Source organism: Astatotilapia calliptera, chromosome 19 (assembly GCF_964374335.1).
Source record: "Astatotilapia calliptera chromosome 19, fAstCal68.1, whole genome shotgun sequence".
NCBI lineage: Eukaryota > Metazoa > Chordata > Actinopteri > Cichliformes > Cichlidae > Astatotilapia > Astatotilapia calliptera.
Window position 1 is genome coordinate 20,942,718 of NC_137440.1, and position 18,547 is coordinate 20,961,264.

General features: G+C 39.3%; 1 protein-coding gene and 1 non-coding gene across 9 annotated transcripts; both read right to left on the reverse strand.

Moving 5' to 3' along the window:
• trnaa-agc (transfer RNA alanine (anticodon AGC)) lies at nt 1–73 on the reverse strand. Its single transcript has one exon. It is a non-coding gene; the product is annotated as a tRNA-Ala (tRNA).
• Nucleotides 74–1,165: 1,092 nt separating this feature from the next.
• LOC113012201 (serine/threonine-protein kinase PAK 2-like) lies at nt 1,166–18,158 on the reverse strand. 8 transcript variants are annotated; one of them, XM_026152257.2, is made up of 15 exons: nt 17,832–18,158; nt 9,824–10,011; nt 9,592–9,695; nt 7,941–8,088; nt 7,829–7,845; nt 7,619–7,729; nt 7,318–7,438; nt 7,150–7,213; nt 6,975–7,023; nt 5,028–5,140; nt 4,816–4,933; nt 4,625–4,724; nt 4,314–4,510; nt 3,180–3,317; nt 1,166–3,019 (listed from the first exon to the last, which is right to left on the reverse strand). In XM_026152257.2, the coding sequence occupies exons 2-15, from the start codon at nt 9,993–9,995 to the stop codon at nt 2,933–2,935; spliced, it is 1,539 nt and encodes a 512-aa protein (XP_026008042.1). In that variant the 5' UTR covers nt 9,996–10,011; nt 17,832–18,158; the 3' UTR covers nt 1,166–2,932. The 8 variants fall into 8 exon arrangements, with proteins under 8 accessions (XP_026008042.1, XP_026008039.1, XP_080150319.1 ...); XM_026152254.2 differs by having other exon boundaries at nt 9,592–9,698; XM_080294193.1 differs by lacking the exon at nt 17,832–18,158 and adding an exon at nt 14,457–14,592 and having other exon boundaries at nt 9,592–9,698.
• Between the last annotated feature and the right edge of the window lie 389 nt (nt 18,159–18,547).

The window sequence follows — 18,547 nt, forward strand, 5'->3', positions numbered from 1 at the left end:
TGGAGGATGCGGGCATCGATCCCGCTACCTCTCGCATGCTAAGCGAGCGCTCTACCATTTGAGCTAATCCCCCTGGCTGTACGAAACCTCACGTCACTTTCTTTTATCATTGCATCCACAGCCTCGTCTGCTTCCTGTTTTGAATCATCGGGTGTTTAACTCTTTATACAACACGTGAACGTTAGTAAACACCACAAGATAACTTCTGCAGAACTTCCTCACTACTCTTGTTATTATCTTACTTAAGTTTTCTGCATACCATCCTTTTTGGTCGTTTTTTCGTAGTCAAGACAAAAAATGCTAACAGTCACTTCAACTTTAGTTACATCTATGATTCATATTAACCGAGACACAAATCTTTAAGGCTCACCTTTATTATAATTTCTGCCGAAATTACACACGTTTTTACCGCATCAAGGATATGTTACAAGCAACGTTTCATTGTTTCCAGTCGTTGTCTAAACTTGAACTATGAAAAATGAGGTAGTAGAAGCCAATCGCAGCTGTTATTCCAATCACGCTAAAACAAACACTTTTTTCCCATTTTATTTCTAAATGATGCCTAACACAGGTCTGAGCATCTCAGGGTTCTCAATACATTATATGATTTTGAGGTAATATTTTATAATACGGCCATAATTTCTAATACTACAAGAAATTATATTTTCTAATACTATTATAAATTATATTTTCTAAATGAATACTTATATAGCAATTATATTTACCTACACATACTAAGTTAACTACACTAGAATAAGAGGGTAACAAATCAGGCTTTTACAGGAGATTTTCAAAACGACATTGTTGGTCAGAAACAAAGAAATCATTGTAATGTAAGTAAATTTAACTATTTTGTAATGAATGAAAGAAGAAGTAGTGCATACATAATTTGAAGTGCTCCTTAAATTTCAAAGGGAAGGAGACTCAAATTACACGCTAAGTACTGCGTAACTTTTTTTTGTAATCGTTGCAGAAAAACTATATTTCCCCATCTGACACTGTAAGCACACTTTAGTTTTGGGCGTGTGAGCTAAATTATGAAGTGGCTTAACCTTGTTTAACATCCAGTCATTTTACAGGAAAGGAGACATGCCTTACACTACTTTTCAAAATTACGTTTGAACAGTTTTTGTGAGAAAAAAAAGACTTCATCATCGAGCTTACATAAGCCTGCAATTATTGATGGTATTTATTTTTTCTTGCAAGTTGGTAAGGGAGAACAGTTCTCATCACATGTATTTTGGTAAAATAAAAGGATAATAGAACATCCATCATGCAACATCAACATAATGAGTATTAAATAAGGATGTAAAAAGGCAAGATTAATCCACTCTATAATACGGCCCCACCATGAAAAGTACGATGGGGAATCGCTGTTTGTCAAATTGCACACTGCCTAAACTTAATTATTTAACAATTTCTTTGTTTCTTGTAAAATTCTGACTGATTGCCCTCATATTCCAGCCTACCAAGCTATCTGGATCCAACTATAAGTATTTTTAGGTAAATAGAATTATATTGTAATTTCAAATAAAAAACACTAAAATTCCTTTTAATTACAGGTGAAAGACACCTTTAAATCGTGGGCCGTATTATATAGTGTTACTAATTTCTGAGCTCATAATTGCACAGTTCAGGAAACCAATGATGAGTTGATAAACAAGAAAAAAATTCTGGAAAAAAAACCCCTGAAATGCTCTTCTGTTATGTTAGTTACAAATATAAAACAATGTACATACTAAAAGCTGTTCACAATACAAGACACTACACAAATATACAAAATGTAAAAATAAAAAAAATCCTCCAGTTTAACGCTGTCAAACAACTGCATACAGCATTTCTGTTGCACTACTACCAACAATAAGGCATCAATTAGAAAAGACAAAGAGAAACAAAGAAAAAATGACGACAAAGCTTTCTGAGAAAAAGTGTGGCTGAACTGATAAGCTAAAAAGTATTGGTGATGCAGTAAACAGTGTTCAGATCCATAATCTGTAGGAGATCCTGCAGATGTGTTTTCATGGCAAAGCTGTATGCGTAATTTTGTTTTTTGGTGCCTGCAATACCCCCAACTACCAACAGAGGGCCGAAACATGAAGTGTGGACATTATTCATCTTCCAATTTAAGATAATTAAAAAAAGCAGACTGCAAACAAAAATATATAACAAAGACCCGACTTTACTGGAATGGGAATATTTTCATTCAGATACAGTACACTGGCCTTGTTTTTCACTCCATAAAGACTGCATTGTCCCATCCTCGGCCACAGTTTTAGCACACCATGATTTTTAAATGTCACATTTAAAAGTTTTGGATCCAGTTAGTCACAACGCACATGTGCAACCACAGCAGAAATAACCACAGAAACCAGCTGCATGGTCACATGGTAGAATGATAAACAAAACCATGTTGTGCTCCTGTCATAACACTGAGATCTAAAGAGAAGAAAATAATTTAAACGCGAAGCTCCTGGCATTTATTTTTCCATTTTAATTAGGATATGTCACTTTACTGACACAGTGTTCACAAATAAAAAGATCAATGTAAAGATAGCAATTTTATTAATTAAGCGTAAGGTTCACCTCTGTTCTGTTCTGGGCTTTTTAGTGGAACAAGTCGTAAACCAAGATTCTTTACGAATATGGCCCTCGGTGTCTAAATTAACAATGATAATGCATCGGTTATGCACAGATAACCAGTTTCAACATCACATACATACAAACACAAAACAAATGGATAACATATTATGGCTATATGCAGCTTTAGAACAAGGCACAAAGGTAAGATAAATATCTGTGTGGAAACACCGGGAAGAGTGGAGCAGCATTTTATGCCCTTTTGGAAAAAAATCATTAACACTAACACACTGCAGATAGTCGTCATATGTGGACCAGCAGGAGATGCTGGCTTGGAGTCTTTGCAGGCCAGGATTTAGCGATTGCTCCTGATGGCTTCCTTGGCTGCCAGGATGAGCGGGGTGAGGCTGGATAGAGGCTTCGCCACCTTCAGGAATGGATGCTGAATGGAAAAAAGTGGATATGTGAAATTTTATAAGTTAGGGGGTGAACTTAGATAACGGTGTACATAATTCACTGAGATGCATAAGAAAAAAAAAAAAATCTAGATTCAACATTTAAAGACATCTTGAATTTGGGTCGGATGAATAGGTCTTTTCTACCTGCAGCAGCTGTCTGCCTGACCCTCGTTTCTCCACGTCCATCTCCAGACAAAGGTTAAGGAAAGATCTGAACACAGGAGACAGCTTCTCTGGGTTCTGTAGCTCAGGGGTCCCATTGGTGGCGATTAAATACAATGCCTAAAACCAGGATAATGGCAAAGTAAGAAATGTAGGGCAAAATATTTTTAAGCACTAGTCTTTAAACACAAATGTAATTTCTTATAAATTGGATTGGGACAGTCAAAACACCAGATTTTTACCTTCACGGTTATTGTGATAAATTTCACATTATTGAGGTTTTTTTAAAGCAATAATGCTATCAGTTCAGTTATTTCCTATCTTTGCTTACTGTGTGTAATCTTTTGTGGAAAATCAGTAAAAACTGCCATAACTGCACAGAGCTGGATTGGATAGAAGCCAGACTCCAGTCATTACAGCCCTGCTATGAGCTCTGTAAGCCTTTCATATTTGACCAAAACTGCAACAATAACATGCTTGCGCTGACACATGCTTAGTGATAAGAAGGTGTAATGTTCCCCATGTTCATCATCTTACTTTAGGAAAGATTTTCCCATAAATTACTGTGCAAACAAAGAGAATCATCAACCTCAAGGTGGTGCTATAGGAAAAGTCAGAATTCTTCATTAAGGAATTGTTTTAAAAAAAAATGTTCCTGTCCATCTAGTAGATGCTGTCATATTTTTAGGTTTAAGTGAAGTGAAAAAGCGAACATCTATCCAAAAATAGAGGATCGCAAATGTCATCAGGGTTCAGCGTCTCAGCCACGAGGTTATAATGTAATGGTTTTCCATTCGGTAGTTGCTGAGGTATTTTAGCCTGGATCAACACGGTTGACATACTGACCAGCAGAATGTGCACATTTCCATCCACAGAGCTGTGACACATGTTCTATTTCCAACATCTTAAATGTCAGGATTTTCTCCTTTTTCTGCATTATTTCATTCTGAAAAAAATAGACTAACATTTCCTTTTTTATGATTTTCAAGATAAAACTTTAACAAAAAACTTGCAGCTTAAATCTCAGGTTCACATATTGAACCTGTAGTGGAGGTATTAGTGTAGGTAACTGTACAAACATCACAACAGGCATTGCTGCTCCTAACACACACTCACCCTGAGAGGATTTTCATTTAGGTATGGAGGCTCTCCCTCCACCATCTCTATGGCCATAATCCCCAGAGACCAAATATCCACTTTGGGTCCATAGGCTTTCCGGGTTACTACCTCTGGAGCCATCCAGTAGGGTGTACCCACCATGGTGCTGCGCTTGCTCTGCTCTGGGGTAATCTGAGCACAGAAACCGAAGTCAGCTGCAAAGAGAGAGAAAAATAAATTGAGATTAGAAGAAAAAGCAGTGTGTTGTTCTGTTCGAAGTATATTATCAATCCGTGGATGTGTACACATCTGCGTGCGTTCTCACTCACTGAGTTTGACTGATCCGTCCATCCCAAGGAGAACGTTGTCACTCTTGATGTCCCTGTGGATGACCTGGTTTGCATGGAGAAACTCCAGGGCCTGAAGGACCTGAACGTATGTAGGTAGGAAGATTATAATCCACCAAAATTGCAATAGACAAACTGTTTTCATTAGCTCGGCTGTCTGAGAAAGATCCTACCTCTCTGCAGACAGCAGCAATTTGAGCTTCATCCATACAGGTCTCTGTCACAACATCGGTTAGCGACCCGCCGGCCAGGTATTCCATTACCACGAAAAGCTCGTCTCCAACAAGGAAACTATAAACACGCACAGACGGTCGGATTTACAGAGCGGTCCACTCACAGCTGGTGTTGTGAGGTGTATTGTATGTTTTTCTGTGCAGCATGTTACCTGTCTACGAAGTTGACAATGTTGGGGTTCTTCAGCTCCTTCATGACCAGGATCTCATTGATAATTAGCTCCTTCTTTGGCTGCTTCTGCAAGTTGATTTGTTTGATGGCAACCTGCAGAAGACAAGATATTGTACATTTGCTTCAAAACACACACAAAACCTATCTGAGCAATCACAAGGTGCAACTAATTTTTTTCTGAATTTGGACAGTCAAATCTAGGAGATGTAAAATTGTAAAAACAAAAGAAAAAATAAACTGCTTTGTCAGCCATAACTGCAATATGAAAAATGTATATTCTTCTGATAAGGACTAAATGCTGGGGTTTGAAGTCTTGGCACAGACCCGGTAGTGTACTTGTACTATTAAAACACAGATTAAACAAATTTCATTAGCGATGGCTCATTTTTATCAAATCTCTCAGCTAGCAATGAGTGCGACAGCCAGCACGCCCAAGACTCGGCAGCATAAACCGCTGTAGGCAAGGACAAGATTAAAAGTATGATAAGCTTTCTGGTTTCCAGCTGTAGTCTGAGATTGATTGATTAATCACAAGATTCACAAGTTGCAAATGTTATTTGCAACTTTTTACATCAGAAATCTCTATAAGCTAATTCAGCAGAATGCCAGAATCATGAAATTCGATATCGAAATTAAACAAACTAAGTTTAATACAGTCAGTGAAGTACCACGTGTGGCTTTTGTGATAAGGCATATCAAAGTGTGTGCTGTGAAAAAAAGCATTTTTTTCCACTGTGATCTCCTAATATCTTCTTGGGGAAAAACCTACAGGGTGACGGAAACAAAACAGCAATATTGCAACATAGTTTAGTGCTTCTAACATATTAAAACTAGTGCTGTCAAAATTATCGCGTTAATTGTTAAGATCAACGCGAAATGTTTAATGCATTAAAAAAATTTAACGCTGATTTTGTTTTTTTATTAATTTCCTGTAATCTAAGACCTTTAAATTCATGAGCACCTCTGGAGGAGGGGGCAACAGTGTGCTATGCTGGCGTTTGGCCTGACAGAAATGATTAGAAGAAGAAGAAGAAGTGACACCATGCTACTATCTAGCTAACACTAGCTAACACACGCAAGCATGGACGAGGGCGGACTTTTGGGTGGAAAGTTTCTCTTTAAGAAGTTGCCTGATGGCTTGTTGGACAAAACGAGAGTAAGATGCACAATTTGCAACGCTGAATTCAAGTACCACAGAAGCAGTTCATCACTAGCGTATCACCTGAGAGCAAAACACCCAACTGAATCCACCTCTACGGGACCTCGCCAGTCTACGCTTCAGGAGTATGGTGCTTGTGGACGAATAACAAAAAATGTGAGAGAAAAGGTAACCAATTCCTTGGTTGTTTGGATAGCTAAAAACTGCCGACCAGTTAGCATAGTAGAAGATGATGGACTGAGAGAAGTCATTCGTGCTGCATCAGGAGATGAGTGTTACAATCTGCCCTCGAGAGGAACCATTGTGTCGAGACTGCACACTTTGTATGGGGACCAGAGGGCTCAGCAGTCCAGCAAGCTTGTGCAAGTAAGGAATGTCGCTCTCACCGGAGACCACTGGACTTCGGTGAACAACGATAATTACTTAAAATATAAAGAATAAAAAAATGTAATTGGAGCCAGGCTATTAATAAAGTAATTGAGATTAATCGCAATTAATAACAGAAAATTGTGAGATTAGTTAGTTAATTTTTTTTAATCTATTGACAGCACTAATTAAAACCACTGAAACTAAAGTGAGTATGTGCTGCGATTGTGTTTCTCTCACCTCAAGTAACTTCATGAACTAAAAAAACCCCACCAGAATGTGTTTCATAATATATTAATAACTTGTAAATAAATAATTAAATAAATAAATCCCAATCCAACTTCATTCTGAAAACTGAGGTAAATGTGAGGTAGACATTTTGGTAGTGGCTCCAACACTTACCTCTTGCCCTGTGGCAACATCGATGGCTGTGTAAACTGTGCCAGACGCTCTAGAAGTGAAAATTTCAACAATTACTGTACATAATTTATTCTACTAAACTTGTCATTTTGAACCAGCAACTTGCTACACATTCTCACATTTTTCAGTATACACAGTGGCCAGAATTAAAACTCACCCCTGACCGATCTTGTCATAGCGAGTGTATTTCTTCTTAGGATCTCCAATGCTCACAATCGTTCCTGAGAATCAGGAAAAAATAAATAAAGTGAATAGTGCTTCACCAGAGCCAAAAATACTGTTGGGCTGTGATTCATGATTTTTAGTGTGTGGGTGCTTTGCATACTTAGTTTTTCCATGATTTCATCATCAGTCATCTTTCTTGGCGTATTGTTCTGCTTGTCAGCTGCCTTAGAGGTGGCATTTCCAACTGGAGCTGGGATTGGTTCAACTGTCTTCGTGTACATCTGACACACACACAAAAAAATAAATAAATAAATAAAACAAACAAAAAAAACCCCATGAGTCCTGAATAAATACTAAACTTCGACTGAACCTGCTAGCAATTTTGACTATTAAATTCTTACAATATATTTATTTTAATTTACTGTCTAATTTTAGTTGTGAAAACAAAACATCAAACTCACTGATTTCGTGTGTTCTGGCCGTGGTGCCACGATTGGTGGCGGCGAATCAGCTTCATCGTCGTCGTCGTCATCCTTGCCTGATGGGGAGGTTGCAGTACCCTGCTTGCCTGGCTGCAACAATAAACGCATAAATAGCACTTTAGTCTGAATTTGCTGATGCAAATAAAGGCAGTGAATAAAAGTAGGAAAAAAATGAATGGAGCTACTCACCGACTGTGATCCTTTGTCTGAAAGAGACAAAATAATTCAAAGTTTAAGAACAGAAAAGTGAGCCTGCACCAAACCGTGCTTTTATTTATCTGCTGAGAAAAAGAAAACTAACCCGCGCCAGAAAAACTGAGGTATTTCTGTTTTCCACTGGTGGAGTCGAAGAACTTGAGAACATCAAGGACGGCCTGAGGATTTTGTTTCTGTTCTGATTTACTGATGTTGGAAGTTTGAAGGAGACGGGCCCACTGCTCTGGCATGCCCTGCACAAAAAGACCCACAGATACAATTTTTTTACAGTGAAGAGTATTTCATGCAGCTGGACATCCATTCTTTTTTAGCCAGTAGTTCCTTTCTCTCACTCTTACTTCCTTTAGCTTATGTCAATAATCTCTTTTTGAATAAAACAAGAACAAAAACAAAAAAAAGTCACCCGTCTTCTGACTTCCAGTTTTCAAGGGTTAAAGAATATAATACTTATGCTGACTCCACACAGAGGAGGGCATGAAATATTGCACGCCTGACCAAGAAATCTTACAGCAGCACAACAGGAAATTCCTGGGACTTTCCATGGCTCGTCACAGTGGAATCACTGGATCAACTTCTCTGGAAGCTCAGCTCCAGCTCTAGTTACACATGAGTGCACCAACCACCAAAAAACATCTAGAACATTTCTGAGTGAAGCTCCATGTGCAGGGGTCTTACAGTCACAAATGCATGCTACAAATTCGTCTTCTTTTTTTAAAAATCTCAGACAGCTGCAGCGATCTCATCTTGTCCCAGCAAGCACTGCAGCTGACAATCTCACAAGTTATCTTATTTACAGCAAGTATTTCCTAAGTGGAGATTTACATGGTAAACAAAGCTAGTCCAAATAAACCAGATCTTACAGAGATTAACAGTAATAACTTTTGCATACCACACTGAACTAACTGACAAATCTGAAGTTAGATTGCTGACATACCTAACCTATAATGGACTGCAAGTAAAAGATGTAATGCGATAATTGCATCTTTTACACAGCGACAGTAACTTTTAACTGCTTGCCTAGTATAAATCAGAAATCACTCCAATTATTAGATACTGAACCTGTAATTAACATGCTATAATAGAATTAATGCCTAAAATGTTTACATTAACAAAATGAATCAGGTAATTTAGTTTCTGCTCATACTACTGACTCTGAATCCACATAAGCACATATTAATAAACCAACTATGTTTAGAAATTATTTACTATTAAAATTTGCCTGTTCAACCTGCTCACGTCAAAATGCCTCTCGATGGAAAAATCATAAACTGATAAACAATTAGACCAAATAAATATATGATGTGGCACTGAGGAATGTAAAAAGATGACAGCATGCAGAGATCTCAGCTGTCTAATTAAGGGCTTTTTGCAGTGCTGGTGAAACTGGCACTGCAAAACCCGTCTCGCTTTGTTAGCCCTGTGACTGACTGCTAAGTGCCAACGATGGACGGATGGATGAAAAAAAAATTGACAACACAAACGTGTTTATTTTATTTTCATCTCATCATTTAACATTTTATCAATGAATAAGAAAAGCCATATTTTAATCAAGCCTGATGTTTACTCAAACATAAAAGAAGCATTCCCAGAGTCTTCCTTAAAGATATGATTACAGTTCATTAATTTAACACTCGATGTACTCTGAAGATACCTTAAGCCAAGGTATCAGTGAGATCAGTGCATGAATTAAAATCTCATTTTGCAAGTGAACACTGGTCATTGTTTAAGGTACTTACCGTGAATTCTCCAGTAACAGCATCAAAACCCACATGGATGGTGTGTTCAAAGTCTGATGGGGAGGAGATTTCAGGTCTGTCCTTATCCCGGTCCTTTTTCTTGCCTGCTGCAGACAAAGGTCAGAGGTCAAAGTTACATTCTTCCATGGCCACTCGTGTGGTCTTTTATTGTGGTACTGTGCAGTATATTAAATGTCTGGGTTTACTTATGTGTGTGTGCTCCACGTCTCACCTTTCTCTCCAAAGATGGAGATGATCTTGTTTCTAGGCTTCTTCTCCTCTGGTGCAGACGGAAGTGGCCGAGAGTTGTGATTGGTCGATTGGGCGTCTTTGACTCCTCCTTGGCTGCTCATCCTGACAGGGGGGGCGGGGGGCTTATCCTCACACACTCCGCTGTCACACATCTACACTCACCTCGACCTGCAGAATCAGGGTCCACAAATTTAACAGACATCCAGAAAAATCCACAAATTTCACAAACATCCAAAAAGCGCAGTGCACACTAAAACTGCGGTCCTCTTCTTCCTGTTTTTTCACATGTCGCAATACTTCTATTGCACGTTAGGCCAAGCTGTTAGAGAGAAATGGTTGCTGCTTCGAATAAAGCTTAGCATACGCCACACACAGAAAAAGAAGTAGCCAAACAATACATTTAGAAAGAAAAAAAAAAACTCACACAGACATAACTAATCCATCCATGCTGCAATGTGAGAATCGGCTCTGACTGTTGGAGCGAAGGGAACCAGCCAAATGTGAACAGGAAGCAACGCTGAACGGCAAAGTGACGTGCTGAGTCGGTTACAAATGAATGAGGAAGGAAAGCAGACAGAAAGAGAATAAGAGTGCGCAAATGAGTGTGACGCCAAATGGTATGACAAGTGTATAACAGGGGAAAAGACCAGCCCTAAAAAAGGGCCTGATCAGGGTAGTAGGGCCTAAAAACAGTGTTCAGACTGAACTTTAGAAGTTTGTTATTCCTTTCCTTATTTAGTTATATACTAGTCAAAAAAATAAATACATTTTATGTCATGAAATGTGTTTTCAACCTTTGTTTTGGTATGTCATTATAATCTCATAGAGAACCCAAACATATTCTGTTAGTTTGTTGTTTCAGTCAATTGGGTTTTTACTTTTTACCAAACACAAATGAACTCACTTGTGCAATTCAGAACTGGGTCAGTTTAGCACTTTATGTTGTCTTCAGTGCCACTGTGACTGACTCACATTAAAATCTGGTATTGGCATGTCGGCATGCTCAGACCGTTGCTGGTGGAATTCTGACTGGACAAAGCTACTGGGACGAGGTCTTCTAACCTATACTTCTGCCATTCATTCTGGATGACAAGCACATCCAGACACTTCCTGGCTAGCATTTAGTCCTGATATACCTCCTACTGAACACGCCTGAGATATGGCATGATGATATGTTCATTAGGGGCAGCCACGGCCCACGCCCACTGAACAGCTGCAGGTTGCATTCATCCAGTAATGGAGAGAAATTTGAGGAGTCCATGCACAGATAAAAGACAGTTTGGATCACATTCAGAAGAGGCTATACCATATATTTTCCATCATCAATATTTGAATAATATAGTGTCTATTTATAAAATCCATTTAAAACACAAACATGTTTCTTTTACATGTTGGATGGTCAAATTAACGACTGCCAAAGTCTCAAATGTTCAAGTACCTCCAGTGAGGCAAAAGCTCAGGATTCAGACTGTTCTAAGCACACCGTTTCAGACAGTTTCTGTACTCTTAGATCTGCATGATGTCAATGAAAGCACATGTCCTTATATGGTCATCTCAGACACACAAGTTGTCAGCACAGAAACCTTCTATTTGCAAGAAGCAGCCAATCAGAATAACGTTTAATGCTTCAGACAGAAGATGACCAAGGCTGTATATAATATAGATTAGCATTATTTTTAACTGTGAGTGATGCACTCAGAAAGTTATGCTGTTGAAGAATTCAAGAATATTAGTATTATAGAAAATGGGAGTAAGCAGAGGTACTGTACTTGTTAGGGCTGTTACGCTATGACAAAATATATCAAAACACTCGACTCCGGGTACACGACGCCCAGCTGAAAACACTTCACACAAGTTGAGTTGCACGAGATGCACAGAATTTGGTCATATCGCACAGCCCTAGTACTTGTTTATACATCCATGTTTCAGTTTTCAGGGAACCTCAGAAAAAAATTAACTTTTCTTACACCACCACATCTGAAATGCACTGTTATTAGATACTTTTAAGATCAATATTTTGCATAAAAGACCATCTCTTTAGAAATAGTGTGCAATAACAAACAAACAGGGACTAGAAATTGATGTAAGAAACTTTGTTTTGCTTCTTTATTGGCATGTACAGCATGATCATTAATCATTAAGCATCTCTTAATCTGTTGCATGAATAAAGTCCCAAACTATATAAAGCAACAACCAATGTCCGTATTTAACATGTGGCAAGTGCAAATTGCAGCTGTATTTTCTGTCCACCCCCCAAGTACATCTGACACATTGGTGCATTCATGCGTGTACCTAAATAGTCTTTTCACTCACCCACACATGCACAGACACATGTATATCATGAGGAGGCACTCCTAACCATCTAACCATAAAGAAGTGGCAAAAAACTAGCCAATCCAAGGCACAGTAGTAGCCGGCGAGAAAAATGTTTGCTTGGAGAATCACAAAAGGTCATTTCAAACGCTGGCTACAAGAGTAAAAAGTTTCTTAGTCATCTCTGAATTGTATTAACAACATAAAATTGTCTTATATATTAAGATATTTATCGTAGGGCCAATCTTCTTATGCTCAAAATAGTCAATTATTTTGGTCCCAATTTAAACACTACCACTTCTTACTTCCCCATAGGTACACATACTTGGGTTTATCCTAATATGGTGAAAACTGAGATTGCAGACAGACACGCGCAAACACAGAAACCCTGAACCTCAAAAGCACCTTTTAGGCTCTTGCAAAGCAAGAAGTTCGATCGGCTCTGAGCTGCTGCTTGCATTCTTGATGACATCACAGACAGGAAATAGGAAGCAAACAGAGGTTTCCTCACTTCCTGCGTCTGACCGCAGATGACACAGCTCGTACTAAAACAATATAACAAACGTGGCTCAGCTAGGTATACCTATGACCTCTTCTTTACACAGAAACCCTCCCCCTTGCCATAGAAGCTCTGCAGACTTGACTCGGTTGTAAAGTAAAATCAAAACACAGAAACTAAATCACTGGATTTCAACACTGATCCATTTCCATGATACATTAATCAGAGCCTTTGTGGGTATAAAATTAGTTCTATGTAACAGCCAAGCCCTCAGGCCCCAACATGGATACAGGCTAACATTTAACTGTCAAGGCTAAATACTTCCCTTTCTGCATAATGTCTGAATCACTGTACTGTAGGTGAGAGGCTTTCTCCTCTTCAGAGTGACTCAATGGATGGCTGTGTGTTAACTCTAGTTGGTTTTCACACTTTAGGTCAAGCTTTCTATTGTGGCAAGAGTAACATCAGCAACAAAGTCCACAAAAGTCCACCCACTCAAAATGAGGCACCCCCCTTGTGCTCTTTAAGCCCTGAAATCTCTTTAAGCTGTGAGCACTAACCTGTTTTGTGCTTCTTCTGCCCCTCAGAGAAGACCAGGTAAACAATAAAAACTGCTGTACTCCTAGTGGATCTGTGCACCTCTTTCTCTGGTGCTCATTTATCTACTTAGCTCTCGCCCTTTTCCTTATACCCCTCTCTCTATCTTTTCACCCTCACAGGGCAGGTCTTAGCAGGCTGCCTCATTCCTCAGTTATCCTAAAGTGGACAAGTGTATTCTTGCCCAAGCGGGAAAAACTAGACTCCATCCATCGTTGATATCCAATTCCACAGAAAATGTGTGTGTGTGTGTGTGTGTGTGTGTGTGTGTGTGTGTGTGTGTGTGTGTGTGTGTGTGTGTGTGTGTGTGTGTGTGTGTTGGGATGAATTTTGGGAGCAGGCTGTTCAGGCTGAGACACGTTGTCTCTCTGTAGGAATTCCATAGCCTGCAGGGCTGCAGCAGGAGCTGGGTGTGTTGCCCTGTTCATCACAAACACACAAGCCTTGTGCATACCTCACACACACACACATTCCCTGCCCTAAAACACACCCTCCTTCTGCCAATAGACGCTTCAATAGAGCATTTGATCGTGTTTCATGTAGCTTTGGGGTAAAACATAATAGGGTGGAGGTAAAATATCAATATGTCAGTATCACACTGCTTCCTCTTGCGGTACAATAATAAAACACAATGGTTAGGAAGGACAGCCACTATAAACCCAACAATCTGACGTACTAGAGTTACTGCTCATTCGTGGTGGAACTTCTCAAATGAAAAAGAAAGTGAAAAAGTGAAAAGAAGTTCTAGTACAAAAAACTCACAAGGGGAAAGATATCAGCGGAAAACAAATCAGCATACTAATAATCTGACATCTTTTCTTCCTGCCTAGCAGCTCCATTTTCAGCATTCCTTTATCCAGTATATCGCCTACCTTTGCACATGTATAAACCCTCTCACCCTTCCCTCTTTAACTTAATCTTCAAACCATTAAACCTGAGCTATACCTCTGATGCACTCATTTCTAATCCTGTCCATACCGGTCCCTCCCAGGAAAATTAGCATCTTTCGGTTAATCTCACCATCTCTAAGCAATCGTATTGATCGCATCATAGCAGGCCGCGCTACCATCTTGTAAATCAACCCTTTCACTCTTGCTTCTTTCCTTCTGTCATAAATCACTCTCAATTCTTGTCTCAACCTGCGCTTTCTTCTTCACTGTCCATTGCTTTGCATGGTTAAACCCAGGCATTTAAACTCACCCACCTTCACTACCTCTTCTGCTTGACCTCAACTGTCAACGTGTCCATCACCATCGCAAACAAGAAAGGGCTCAGTGCAGATCCCACCTCGACCTTAAACCCATCTGTCACTCCTCACCACTGTCTCGCTGTTCTCCTACATGTCCTGCACCACCCTCGCAAACTTCTCTGCCACTTCCTGATATAGTAATACAGTTCCTCTCTTGGCACCTTACCATATGCTTTCTCTAGCTCTATAAAGCGCAACCCCTGACCTTTTCTATACATTTCTATCAACACTTTCAAAGTAAACATTGAAGTTACAATCACAGAATGGCTGTATTACAATACCAACACTATTGTGGGCAACATGCAGTGACATTGTGGTGAGTCTCACTCCTAGCATAAACTGTGTTTGCATTTAGCTTTAAGCCTTTCAGCATAGCTTCAGGTAGCTGCTATTAGCATTTGCATTGTGCAGACTACTGAAACACACGGTGCACTTGTGTGTTTTTTACATGGCGGCATTGAGTACTGTAGAAATAATAATTTTAGACAACAGCCCAGGATCTAATGGTATTGAGCTTGCAATGATGTGAAACTGAAACAAAGAGAAAACTTTCACATTTAAGAAGCTAGACCCAATTGTTTTGCTTTTATGCTTTAAAAAAAAAATACAAAATTATTAAAGCTAGTCAGGTTTTCTTTCACCCAATCACCTAAGTTTTTAATTGAGCAGTTATTTCAGCTCTATTGAAATATGTTGCCTTTAAAATCCCGCCAAGCCAGCAACATGCCTGTGCCTATACCATTTCTATTCCTCATTCCCCACTCTCTCACTACATCAGGGTACTTTCTATTCTCTGTGGTTGGCTGTGATCAAGGGAAGCCTACTTCCTCATCCTGGAACTCCCTGAGCCACAAAGGGTCACAGGATCACTCTAGCCAACCAGAGAGCGGAGAACGCGGCCAGCAAGATGTTTACAGGAAGTGGACAACAAGTCTTTTGTATTCAGCTTCTATAAAAGGAAATTCTGTGGAGTACTTCCTGGAAGGAGTGATAATGAGTGATGGAAGGAGTGATGAAGCCATGCACACACACACAGCTTTCTTCCATCTTCCTTTCATTCAGTGACATAAATATGCAGAAACATACAGTTAGATGAGAAATCACACATTTATGTGCACCACACAGACAGACACACACACACACACACACACACACACACACAACACTGCATTTACGTTCTTCCTCTTCCCATTTACGTTCCTTCCCTGACCGTAAGTCTGACAGTAAATGAAGCATATACCCACATATGCCCAGCTGCACACCCACAATGAACACCTTATCCTGTTTTTCCAAACAGCTACTTCACCCCCGTGTCAACAGTTTAATGGCTCAAAATAATCAACCTGCAAGCAATCTGAGGGCTTTAGGCTTTGTATCAGGTACAGAACTAAACTCACAAATCAAAGTCGCAATGTTTTAGCTTCCTGCTCGACTACAAAAGTCAGTGTGGATGGAGAAATGACAGGCACAGATTTACAGATGTATAACACTTTTTGGCAAGCCCGGGTCACGTGACGCCCACATTGCTCCGATTTTCCAGGATGAAAGTTGTTTTGGCAAACACCTTTTAGAAAAAGTCATGTTTAGCTCTTGTTTTTAAAAAATGTCTAGAACTGACTATTTATAATTATCTGATTCATTTTTATACAGTCAGAATTGATCACGTGCTGGTTTACAGTGCAATGTCTACAAGTTTGTTAGAAAACTACTAAATTCGTGATTGTTCTTTATCAATTTTAATTAGAAACAACAACAAAAATACGTTTAAATGTCACAAAAATGCACTAATTAGGTTTAAATTTGACTTAAGTGTGTGATTTCTCTGCAAGTACAGGCTGTATTCATTTAAAGTAGGGCTGCCACAAACGATTATTTTGATAGTCGACTAGTCACCGATTATTTATGCGATTAGTCGACTAATCAGATCATCATCCACTGGACATAAAACTACAGCTTATTGCACCAGCAGCATCTGCTCTTATATAACTATCATTAGCTTACAGCTTTAAGCTTTTAAGGTGCTAACTAAAAATAAAGACAAGATGATAGTTTATTCAATTTTAATGAAATTTGCAGATTGTTTCGGTAAAGTTGAATAAACTCCTTGCTATCTAAAATATAACAGGACACCGGAGTATATTCTCCAGCATCTCACACTTCTGATAATCAGCTGTCTGCTTGACGTTTATTCAGCTGTGTAAAAACTATAACTTTAATCTCAGCCAAACCGATTTACTCAGGAACAAATAAAATACTAAAAAAAAAAAAAAAAAAGCCAAACAACAACATTTTTAATTTATCTAAGTGACTCATATATATTTAACCTGAGTCGCGAAAGACGGCGGTGGGTTTGAAAACAATTTGCCGGGAGTCCGGTGTTCTCACGGCGCTAGTGACCTAGCCCCCGGCTAGCTATCGAGCTAGTGGGTAACAGACGTCTCCGAAAACGTCGGAGCGCTTTTGAAAATATGTGGTGTCCTGATAAACTGAGCCGATATTTGAGGTTTACACAGCTACATTCTCGCCTGAAAATATGTTAAACGTTTATTTTGTGACCCAGAAAGAATAATAAGAGTAATATTAAAACTAACTAGCTACCGCCATTGTTGGAAACTAAGCTGGGCCGCGCTATGAATTCTGGGACCCAGCTGCTTCTTCTTCTTCGGGGTTTAACGGCAGCTGGCATCCTTGTACATGCAGTGCTGCCATCTTCTGTTTCAGTCCGTTATTACACTCTTAAATCCTGCTATTATTCCTGCGTCTTTTGCGATCTTACAAAGCTTCAAACGACACGTCGACTATTAAATCAGTCGTCGACGATTTTGATAGTCGACGTAATCGTGACTAGTCGACAAATCGTGGCAGCCCTAATTTAAAGTCCATCTTACTTAAGTTAAAAATGTGGTCCTACAGATGTAAACCACATTCAAGAGTGCAACTTCAACACCTCACTCTCGGTACCGTCATTACTAAAGCAGGTTTTGCTTATTTATAGACTCATTTTTGTAGAATACATTCCAGCGGTTTGTGTGAACACAGTCCCTGTAGACTGACATCACTTGGGTTAATTATTATATTGCTCTGACAATATGACAATGTGGCGAAGCCAGCCACAAACCCAATTCACACTGGTATTTTGCCTCCTGTACTTTATTACAGTTTTTTTTCAATCTCATCTAGTGATCAGTATGATCTAGTGCCTTCTCAGTAATTATGGAAGGAGATGCTATCCGGTTTGGGTGCTTCCTGTGCCAGAAAAAGATCTAACCGAAGCAAAAATGTTTAAGACAAGTGTTGCACTGACTAGTGAATGAAGAAGTCTTAACTTACCGGTTGCTCTCAACCGCAAAACTCAACCGCACTCCGGCCAAAACTACCGAAACTCCGCCCCGTGTCTGTTTGTTTTCAGTCCGTTTAAAGCCCCGATTTGACGCTGAGATTTCACGACAGTCCTCGCGGGTGCGAAAAACGAAGCCGTCTTTTATCACGCTACAGTTTGCCTTCTTTTCTCTCCCCGAGTGTTTTCAACTTGACTCCGTGCTCGGGCCGGGGAGGAACCTGACGGAGAGGAAGCGAAACAAACCGAGCAATCGGAACCACGCGGCTTCCGTAGTGTTTTTAGGGCAAAACTCAAAGGCGCGTAAACGCAGCTCCTGCGCAACATCCGTGGCAACCACACCGGAAACAACAGATCTTTAATTTTCAGAATAATACCAAAAAGGGCTGTTCTGATGATATAAACGTATTAATTTCTTTTTTTAAAAAGGTGTTGATTAACTCATTCATAATTCTAAAACCTGGCACAATGATCAAAAACAAGAATTAGAATTTATTTTGTGGTTTTTGAAAAAAATGAACCCAAAAAATACTGTCATTTGTTGTATTTTCTATGGTTAATAAAATATATTGGACTAAAATTATGATGAGATATTGAGCTGTCACATTAACAGTAAACGGATGTGTAAAGTAAAGTACTGTCTAGATCAAAGATTCAGGTTTTGATCCATCCCCCATTTTTTCATATTGTAAGAAAAAGGTGAAATGGT

Bases quoted from the DNA above. Each gene is read 5' to 3' on its own strand.
- LOC113012201 (XM_026152254.2), bottom strand. From the start codon at position 9,995: ATGTGTGACAGCGGAGTGTGTGAGGATAAGCCCCCCGCCCCCCCTGTC. The intron at 9,699-9,823 runs GTGAGACGTGGA...CTTTGTCTGCAG, and splicing joins CTCCATCTTTGGAGAGAAAG to CAGGCAAGAAAAAGGACCGG. The intron at 7,024-7,149 runs GTGAGTTTTAAT...TTTCACTTCTAG, and splicing joins TATGACAAGATCGGTCAGGG to AGCGTCTGGCACAGTTTACA.